The sequence below is a fragment of the Cucurbita moschata genome, unplaced genomic scaffold (assembly GCF_002738365.1).
Source record: "Cucurbita moschata cultivar Rifu unplaced genomic scaffold, Cmos_1.0 Cmo_Scf00018, whole genome shotgun sequence".
Classification (NCBI taxonomy): Eukaryota; Viridiplantae; Streptophyta; class Magnoliopsida; order Cucurbitales; family Cucurbitaceae; genus Cucurbita; species Cucurbita moschata.
In genome coordinates, this window is record NW_019268534.1 from 1,106,619 (window position 1) to 1,117,142 (window position 10,524).

General features: G+C 28.9%; 5 protein-coding genes across 5 annotated transcripts in view; all 5 read left to right on the forward strand.

Annotated features, from left to right (window-relative positions):
• Positions 1-295: 295 nt before the first annotated feature.
• On the forward strand, positions 296-751 carry LOC111456304 (S-protein homolog 5-like). The gene has a single exon (XM_023098133.1). It carries the CDS (start codon positions 296-298, stop codon positions 749-751), a length of 456 nt encoding a protein of 151 aa, XP_022953901.1.
• Positions 752-2,751: 2,000 nt separating this feature from the next.
• On the forward strand, positions 2,752-3,210 carry LOC111456305 (S-protein homolog 6-like). Its single transcript, XM_023098134.1, has one exon. It carries the CDS (start codon positions 2,752-2,754, stop codon positions 3,208-3,210), a length of 459 nt encoding a protein of 152 aa, XP_022953902.1.
• Positions 3,211-4,483: 1,273 nt separating this feature from the next.
• Positions 4,484-4,942, forward strand: LOC111456306 (S-protein homolog 1-like). The gene has a single exon (XM_023098135.1). The coding sequence runs from the start codon at positions 4,484-4,486 to the stop codon at positions 4,940-4,942; it is 459 nt and encodes a 152-aa protein (XP_022953903.1).
• A 2,720-nt stretch (positions 4,943-7,662) lies between these two features.
• Positions 7,663-8,121, forward strand: LOC111456307 (S-protein homolog 74-like). Its single transcript, XM_023098136.1, has one exon. It carries the CDS (start codon positions 7,663-7,665, stop codon positions 8,119-8,121), a length of 459 nt encoding a protein of 152 aa, XP_022953904.1.
• Positions 8,122-9,889: 1,768 nt separating this feature from the next.
• LOC111456308 (S-protein homolog 1-like) overlaps positions 9,890-10,524 on the forward strand; it is a 1,492-nt gene continuing 857 nt past the window's right edge. Inside the window, exon 1 of the mRNA XM_023098137.1 lies at positions 9,890-10,075. Coding sequence (XP_022953905.1) covers positions 9,890-10,075 — 186 coding nt within the window. The remainder of the gene's footprint in view (positions 10,076-10,524) is intronic.

Sequence of the window (10,524 nt, forward strand, 5' to 3'; positions counted from 1 at the left end):
TAGTATATTGAAATATTGATATTGAAAAAATAAATTGAACTTATATGTTGAAAGTATCTTCCACAAAATTAGGAAGATGTTAATTTTTTTTAGATAACCTATATTTAATGTTCAGAAATAACAATTTTTTTCTATCTTAGGCCGTAATTAAAGGAGTATTACCATGAAATTATCTTGCATAACGCAAAGTTAGTTAGATAATTTATTTTCTTTTAAAACAAAATTGTCTATATATTTACCTCATATCCAACGTTAAAAGATAGACCCAACAATTCAACAAAAATTTGGTTCGAAAATGATTAGGTATGTGGCTGCATTGTTGCTTGTGACGGTGGGTTTGGTTGGGGCTCAGCCTGAGGTTCAGTCTAAGAAGATCAATATACGACCGCTAATTTCCAAGTATTATGTTCATTTGATTAACGATCTAAGCAGCCCCGATATGACGGTGCACTGCAAGTCGGGCGACGATGATTTAGGATTTCATCATTTACATAAGGGAGAGGATTTCCAATTTCACTTTAAGATTAATTTTTGGAAAACAACTCTGTTTTGGTGCACAGTGGAAAAGCCAAATGCATATATCTCTTTCCAATGCTTTTGGCCGGAGAGGAAGAGCTCATGGCTACGTGATAGGTGCAAAGATGGAGATGTAGGAAGTTGTATCTGGAGGATTAAAGATGATGGAATTTACTTGAGATTCAATGCAGCTAATACCGAAGAATTGATTCATAAATGGATCATTACGAGATAAAAAATCGAACCTTTATTATTAATTCATTTTGTTCTTGAGTTATTTATGTGATTTGGAAGTTTAATAAAGAAAATAAGTTGGGTCTCTCTAGTTGAACCTTTATTATTAACTCATTTCGTTCTGAGTTATTTACGAACATATGATTTGGAAGTTTAATAAAGAAAATAAGTTGAGTTACCGTAGTCGATTGTTTGTTTTTTTTTTCATACAAATATATTTCATAACTAATTTAAGTTTTTTTCTTCCAAAAAAAATTGCCAAATTTTAATTCATTTGTAGACGCATGTAAAAATGATCAAATACATTTATAGGTTGACTTTTGACATTTTTTTTTAATATATTTTGTATTATACTAATTGATTGTTTGTATTTTTTATGTTCTATTACGAAATATTGATGTTTTTGTTGCTAATTTAGGTAAATTTTAATTTTGAAAATTAATGAAATTTGTTGTAACTCATGTTGCTCATTACAAGCTTGTACACATGCTTCTGGAGCTACTCGGTTAGCTACAGAACTTGGTGCATTACTCCAAGGGTGCCCCAACGTTCTTCCGTCATATGTCAAACCTGAATACCATCAGAAGCCACTTGCAGAATATTTGGTAAAAAAAAATCATCTCTCAAGAAGCTTGTCCAGTATTATTCATATATTCTCTAGATTAAAATATTTATATTGAAAAGTTAATAAATCTAAAATATTTATATTGAAAAGTTAATAAATCTCAAACGTATTATTATGATTATAATGAATTTTTAATTTTCGAAATAACTATCTTTTTCCATCATACACACATAATTAATGGAATATTACCCTGAATTGAAAACATTTTTAATATAGCTATAATGAATGTTATAATTATAATTTATATAAGTTAGGATGAAAACATTTTATAAAGTTTTGTGAAACTATAAAATATTTAATAATTTATAATGGTTATAATTATGGTAATAATCTTTTAATATTATTTCTTTTTCATTCTATAAATTTAATTAATTATTTAAATATGGTTAATTATATTTTGATATAGTTTAATTTGAGTACTCTTTTTTACCATATTTCTATTTGGTATTTAGAATTATTAAATTTTTATTGGGTTAATATGAATCAAATAATAAATCTGTACCTAATTATTGCAATATTATTATTAAATTAAATTTAATAACACCAAATTAGATAGTTCATTAATTTTCTTCCATAATTTCTCGTTTGTGATGTATATTTATATTCACATAATATTAATAGATTGATAAACCAAAAAAAATGTTTAAGAAAATGATTAGAAACGTGATTATTTTGTTGCTCATCAATGTGACTTTTGCTCAAGTTCGACTTGTTACAAGAGTTACGTTACCTCTACTTATACCTACAACTTATAACGTTCATGTTGTTAATGGGCTAAGCAATGTCGGGTTAATTACTACAACTTATAACGTTCATGTTGTTAATGGGCTAAGCAACATCGGGTTAATTGTGCATTACCAATCGAAGGACAATGATTTGGGGACTCACAATTTGCTTAATCTTGAATACCAATGGATTGTTTTTTTGTTTTTTAATTATATAATAATGTATTTGTTTATATCGAAAATCTAATTCATATATTCGAGTCCTAATAAAAAAGATATTGTCTAAGAGATTATATATTAATAATTTTCTATATTTTTTATATTTTATCTTGAAATATTGATTTGAAATTTCTATGTTGAAAAGTTAATGAATCTCAACCTATTATTGGGATGAAACGAATTAGGAAGTTATTAAATTTTTTTAGACCTTTTTACCATATGTAATCCAATTAATTTTTGAAATAAGGATCTTTTTCTATCTTAGACACAATAATTAAAGAAGTATTACCATGAAATTATCTTGCATAACCTAAAATTAGATAGATAATTAATTTTCTTAAATTTATCTCTTTAATTATTATTTTTTTTGTCTATATATTTACCTCAGATCCAACGTTAATAGATAGACCCAACAAAAATTTGGTTTAGAAAATGATAAGGATTGTGGCTGCATTGTTGCTAGTGACGGTGAGTTTGGTCGGGGCTCACCTCGAGGTTGAGTTTGAGAAGATCAATATAAAGCCGCCACTTTCCAGGTATTACATTCATTTCGTTAACGATCTAAGCATCCTTGGTATGATGGTGCACTGCCAGTCGAAGGACGATGATTTGGGAGTTCATCATTTGCTTAATCGAGGAGATAATTACCAATTTAACTTTAGGGTTAACTTTTGGAGAACAACCCTCTTTTGGTGTGATGTGGATAGGCCGGATGCACACGTCTCTTTTCAATGCTTTTGGCCTGAGAAGAGGAGCACATGGCTTCGTGATAGATGTCGAGATGGGAATGTAGGAACTTGTATCTGGAAGTTTAAAGATGATGGAGTTTACTTGAGAAACAATGCAGCTAATACTGATGAATTGGTTCATAAATGGACCTTTACAAGATAAAGAACTTTTATTATTAATTCATTTTGTTCTCATGAACAAATGAAAGGTACACCAACATTTAAAAGTTGAATAAAGAATAAGTTACGGGTTGAATGTTTTTTTTTTTTTTAAATATATTTGATAAATTAAGTTTTTTTTTCCTCTAAAATTGAACATTAATAACAAAAATTTTAAATAATGCTTACCATTAGAGGACCATTCTTACATGGGTTCACTTATAATAGCATTTTTTCAAACATTATAATATAGTATTTATAGTTTTATAACAAAGTTAATTAGTCGTAATAATCTTTTGATACTATTTCTTTTTCATTATATAAATTTATTTAAATATGTAAATATGATTTAAATAATTATATTTTGATATAATTTAATTAGTGAAATTAGTGAAATATAATTTAATTTGATTACTAGTTTTTACCATATATATTCTATTAATAGTTGTTTGTATTTTTTATCTCTTTCCAAATATTGATATTTTTGTTGTAACTTAGGTAAGTTAAGTTGTATTGAAAATTAATGAAATATTTTCTATATCTAATGCAATATTATCATTAATTAATTTTCATAATGCAAAATTAGATAGTTGATTAATTTTCTTAAAACCAAAACATTCCTTAATTTCTCGTTTTTGCTAGGGCTCAAGTACCTCCACCGGTACCTATAACGTATAATGTTCATGTTGTTAATGGGCTAAGCAACCTCGCGTTGGTGGTGCATTGTCAGTCCAAAGATGACGATTTAGGAATTCACAATTTGACTAATCGTAGAGATGAATACAAATGAAACTGTAAGGAAAACCATTGGGGAACAACCCTATTTTGGTGCAGATGGGATGGAAGAAGTCGGGTGCCTATGTCTCTTCTGATAGCTTGACCTAAGTCCAAGAAAAATAGATGGCAGTCCAAGAAAAATAGATGGCAGTCCAAGAAAAATAGATGGCTCGTGAAAAGTGCAGAAACTAGCAAAAGGAACTTGTATGCGATAATTTAAATTTTTTTTATCTAAAATTTGTTAATTAATAAAAAAATAAGTGAAATGTCTACGAATTTAAACTATCTTGCACAAAATTAGGAACCCATTAATTTTTTTAGATCTTTTTACCATATGGAATCTATTTGTAGTCTTCTAAATAACGATATTTTTCCATTTTAGGCACGTAATTAATGGAGTACTGCTCCAAAATTAGTTAGATTTTTTTTTTTTTTGTCGTCTATATATTTACCTCATGTCCAACATTAATAGACAGCCCCAACAAAAATTTGGTCCGGGAATGATAAGGAATGTGGCTGCATTGTTTCTCATGACGGTAAGTTTGGTCGGGGCTCAGCTCGAGGTTGAGTTTGAGAAGATCAAGTTAGAGCCTCAAATTACCCGTTATACCATTCATTTGGTTAATGATTTGAAAGTCTTTGGTATAATGGTGCACTGCAAGTCGAGGGATGATGATTTGGGAGTTCATTACATGCCTCATCGGGGAGATGATTACCATTTTGGTTTTAAGGTTAATGTTTGGGAAACAACTCTCTTTTGGTGCAGAGTGGAAAAGCAAAATGCATACGTCTCTTTTGAATGCTTTTGGACAGAAATGCGCCACAGATGGCTTCGTGATAGATGCAAAGATGGAAATGTGGGAACTTGTATCTGGAAGGTTAAAGACGATGGAATTTACTTGAGAAACAATGCAGCCAACACTGAAGAATTGGTTCATACTTGGATCATTACGAGATAAAGAACCTTTATTATTAATTCATTTTGTTCTTGAGTTATTCATGAACAAATGAAAAATATACCGGACCTTGGAGTTGAATAAAGAGAAAGTTGGGTAACACTTGTTGCTTGTTTTTTTTTTTTGTTTTTTTTTTATTAACTCAATCAAGTTTATTTCGGTCAAAATTTAAAATTAAAAACAAAAATAGTTTCCAAATTTTAATTTATTGATAAGCAACATTTTTTAATATTTTTAGTTTAAACTTTGTTGTTTTTTACGAGTTTTGTTTTCTGACGAGGTTTCTGTCACCTATTTTGATCTTAATCGAAAATTTTCATTTATTCTTTTAAGAGTTTCAAAAAAAAAAATTATAAATATAATTTTTTTTAATGGATATTCTTCAATTTTGAATATAATTTTTATTAAAAAAATGTAATAGTTTGTTCAATAATTAAAGACATTTCATAATAATGATAATAATGACAAATTTGTTACCAAATTTTAAAAAAAAAATATTTAGTAACTTATAAAAAGGCGTATTCTAAAATTTAAAAAAAAAAAAAAAAAAACTATTGACTAAAATATATTACAAAAATTTCATACAATCACACTTGGAAGGTAAGGTCAATAGTTTAATAATAAATCCTTGTTATGTTTTTTTTTTCTTTTAAAAAATGATGTTTATATTACCAATTAAACATTTATTTTAACTATATTATTTTATTATCCAAGTTATCAATTATCATCTTAGATATTGTTCGATCTCGCAATATTAAGACATTGAATGAAAAAGAAGATAGAAAAATAACAGACAGTCTAAAGATGATGTTTTGGGAATTCACAATTTAAGTAATCGAGGAGATGAATACAAATAGAACTGGAGAAGCTTGGTGCCTGTGTTGCCTAAGTCGAAGAAGAACAGATGGCTCTGTGAAAGGTGCATAAATGGAAAAGAAGGATCTATCTTTACATAAATGGAATAGATGGGCTAGAATTGATGAATTAGTTCACAAGTGGATCTTTACCTGATGACAAGTTTTTAGTTCATTTGGTTGAATTATCCATTATCAACTACGAAAAATAATTATGTATTTGAAGTTAAATAAAAAAAATAGAGTTTTGTTGGATAAAATAATGTATTATTATCTTTCACTTATAATAACATTGTTTCAATATTATAATATAATATTTATAGCTTTAATCTTATATTATAACAAAGTTTATTAGGAGTTACTTCATCCAGACCAATATTTCGTCATTACTTCATCAAGACCATAAGTTCTACTCACAAGCTCAATATGTTTACAGAATTTAATTAATTCATTGAGTTAGTTGAATTATCTATTAACAATTAAAAATATCCATGAATTTGAAACTATTTAGCATAAAATTAGGAACAAAATTAAATTAGGAAGATATTAATTTTTTAGATCCTATTTTTAAAGGAGTACTACCTCTGCACTGTTGCTCATGATGGTGGGTTTGGTCGGTGAGAAGATCAATATACAACCGCTAATTTCTAAGTATTACATTCATTTGATTAACGATTTAAGTATCCCCGATATGACGGTGCACTGCAAGTCGAGCAACGACCATGATTTAGAAATTCATCATTTATAGAAGGGAGAGGATTACCAATTTAATTTTAGGGTTAAGAGGATTACCAATTTAATTTTAGGGTTAAGAGGTTTACCAATTTATGTTTTGCCTTTGGCCTTTCCCAGCTTAGGTGGAAGAGCTAGAATTCTAGCCTTGTGTCACGACATAATTATCATAACTTTTTCTCGGTGTATAAATTTTGTGATATAATTTAATTAGAGTACTCACTTTTAGCTAAATCCACGCCTATCAAACGAAAGTTTAATGTTGTACACAAGTAAATAAGTTTCTATCAACTTTTCATTTTAGTTTTTATTCTTGAGATCTCACATCGGTTAGAGAGGAGAATGAATCATTTCTTTATAAGTGTGTGGGCGTTTTAAAGTAGAGGCATTTGGAAATAGAACAAATAGTGGTGTCACCAAATGGCCTAAAATTTTGTATTATACAAACTGATTGTCTGTATTTTCCATTTTCTGTTTCGAAATATAGATGTTTTTGTTGCTCATTTAGGTATGTTTTGAAAATTAATGAAAGTTGTTGTTAACTCACGTCACTCATTACGAGCTTGTACACATGTTCTAGAGCTACTCGGTTAGATACGGAACCTTGTGCATTACCCCAAGGGTGTCCCAAAGTTTTTCCGCCGAATTATGGTTCAGAATCATCTCAAAATCTCGATTAGAGTAGACATATGCCAAACCTGAATACCACCCGAGAAACCACTTGAAGAATACTTGCAGAATATTTGGTAAAAAAATCATTTTTCAAGAAACTTGTCTAGTATTATTCATATATTTAAGTCGTAACAAAATATTATATATGAGATTCTATATTTTCTTTTTTTCTATTTTTTATTTTAAAATATTGATATTGAAAAGTTAATAAATCTCAACGTATTATTATGAGGAAACTATCTAACACAAGATTAGGAAGATATTAATTTTGTTCCGATAACCTATTTTTAATCTTCGAATAACTATCCTTTCTATCTTAGGCACGGAATTAATGGAGTATTGCCATGAACTTAGGTTGCATAAGCAAAATTAGTTAGATAATTAATTTTCTTTAATTTTTTTTGTCTATATATTTACCTCATGTCCAACCTTAATAGGCAGACCCAACAAAAATTTGGTCCAGAAATGATAAGGAATGTGGCTGCATTGTTTCTGGTGATGGTAGGTTTGGTCGGGGCTCAGCTTGAAGTTGAGTCTGAGAAGATCAATGTAGAGCCTCCGCGAATTTCCAGTTATAACATTCATTTGGTTAACGATCTACAAGTCCTTGGTATAACGGTGCACTGCAAGTCAAAGGATAATGATTTGGGAGTTCATAATTTGCCTCATCGGGGAGATGATTACCATTTTAGTTTTAAGATTAATGTTTGGCAATCAACCCTCTTTTGGTGCAGAGTGGAAAAGCAGAATGCATACATCTCTTTCGAATGCTTTTGGACAGAAATACACCACAGATGGCTTCGTAATAGATGCCAAGATGGAGATGTAGGAACTTGTACCTGGAAGTTTAAAGATGATGGAATTTACTTGAGACACAATTCAGCTAATACGGATGAATTGGTTCATACTTGGATCAATATGTGATAAACAACCTTTATTAATTTATTTTGTTCTTGAGTTATTCACACTCATCAACAAATGAAAATGAAAATGTATACCAAGGTTGAAGGTGAATGAAAAGAATAAGTTGGGTAACCCTTGTTGATTGTCTTTTTTTTTTTTTATTTATTTATTTTACAAACATAACTAATTTAAGTTTTCCAAATTTTAATTCATTTGTAGATATAGGTAAAAATGACAAATGCGATTGACTCGACATTTTTTAATATATTTTAAATTGAAAATTAAAAATTATAGTGTACCAAATGAAAAGAAATTAGATTAAAATGTTTTAAAAAACTAAAAAAGTTACTTATTTTATTGTTTATGGTATATTTTTATAAAAATGATTTTCTTACCATCTAACACTTGAAAGGATTAAGTTTATTTTCCACATTTTAAATAAAAGATGATATTTTTAGATTTTAGAAAAATAAATGTATAATATATATAGCTAAAATAAAATACCATAGCATTGATGCTGAGTATAATATTTATAGTTTTAATCTTATATTATAACAGTTATTTAATCATTTATAATTGGGATAATTATCATAATAATTTTTTATTCGTCGTATAAATTTATTTAATTGTTTAAATATCATTTGATATAATTTAATTTGAGTATTCATTTTTAGCTAAATCCACATCCATGTGTAAATGAGTTTAATGTTGGTACCGAAGTAAATAAGAAACTTTTCATCTTAGTTTCTTTACGTGAGATCCCACATTGGTTAGAGATGAGAATGAATCATTTCTTAAAAGTGTGTTAGACACCAATAACAGACAATAGGTGGGCTTGGGCTGTCACAAATTGTATCAAATACATCGAGATGTGAAACATCCCCCTAAAAGAGGCATTTGGTTCACGTTTTAAAATCATGAGATACACGTTTGGTTCACATTTTAAAATCATACATTTTAAAATCATAAGCTAAAGATTAAAGATATGTAACCCCATGAGATACGCCCAGACAAAATGGACTTGTACTTATTGTAATGTAATATGATATTGAAATATTGATATTGAAAAAATAAATTCTAACTTATGATGAAAATTATTACCATGAAATTATCTTGCATACCCAAAATTAGTTACATAATTTATTTTCTTAAATTTTTTTTTTTTTTAATATTTATCTCAAATTTGGTTCGAAAAAGATAAGGAGTGTGCCACCCTTTTCAAGGAAATATAGAATAGCAGAAACGTTTAAATAGGTTTGATTCTTTATCGGATCATAAAAACCCACTTCACGATCTCTTCCTTCTCTTCAGGCTCGAACATCAATTGCAATGATTCGATAAACGGCTCATTGGAATAGTAGAAGCATTTGGTTCACGTTTTAAAATCATGAGATACATAACAGGCTTATCTTACATTTCATTTCTCCGACTGTACGTCCGTTGATTCAAAATCATCCCAAAAAAAATTCAAAATGGATAAGAACATATCATAGTGTATGATGCAAACTTGTTTACCCTATACCGAACGATTGTCTGTATTTTCTATTTAAATATTGATGTTTTTATTGGTAACTTAGGTAAGTTTTGAACATTACTATAAATCAAATAATAAATTTGTATCTAATTAATATCATGAAATTTCTAATTCATTTTCTTAAAACGTTACATGCATTTCCTTAATTTATGTTTGTGATGTATATTTATATTCACATAATATCAATACATAGATGAACAAAAAAAAAATATATATATGAAAATGATTAAGAACGTGGTTGTTTTGTTGTTGGGCATGGTGGCTTTTGTTGGGGCTCAGGTTCCGGGAATTATATATCAACCGAAACCTTCAAGGTATTACGTTCATGTTGCTAATGGTCTAAGCACTCTTCCGCTGACAGTGCATTGCCAGTCCAAAGACGATGATTTGGGGATTCACCATTTGCCTAATCGTGGAGATGATTTCCAATGGAACTTTAAGGTAAACTTTTGGGGAACAACCCTCTTTTGGTGCAGATTAGAGAGGCCGGATGCGTATGTCGCTTTTGAAACCTTTTGGCCTGAGTCGAAGAACGCATGGCTCCGTAATAGGTGCAGAAACGGAACTCAAGGAACTTGTTTATGGATAGCTAAAGATGATGGAATTTACCTATTTAACTTTCCTGCAAATAATGACGAGTTGATTCACAAATGGATCTTTTAGTCATTCGCTTTGTTCTTGAATTATTCACGAACAACAAATAAAAAAATATACAGCAGAATAAAGTGAATAATTTGGGCAACGCTCATTGATTGTTCGTTTTTTTTTTTTTTCGTATCACATATTTGATAACTATATAATAAGAAAAATTGAAACTTATGTAAGGACGTTAAAATGACCCAAATACCCTTCTAGGGTTAGATTTTGACTTTTTTTTTTTTTTTTTTTTC

Coding starts and splice junctions, on each gene's coding strand:
- LOC111456304 (XM_023098133.1), top strand. CDS start 296: ATGATTAGGTATGTGGCTGCATTGTTGCTTGTGACGGTGGGTTTGGTT.
- LOC111456305 (XM_023098134.1), top strand. CDS start 2,752: ATGATAAGGATTGTGGCTGCATTGTTGCTAGTGACGGTGAGTTTGGTC.
- LOC111456306 (XM_023098135.1), top strand. CDS start 4,484: ATGATAAGGAATGTGGCTGCATTGTTTCTCATGACGGTAAGTTTGGTC.
- LOC111456307 (XM_023098136.1), top strand. CDS start 7,663: ATGATAAGGAATGTGGCTGCATTGTTTCTGGTGATGGTAGGTTTGGTC.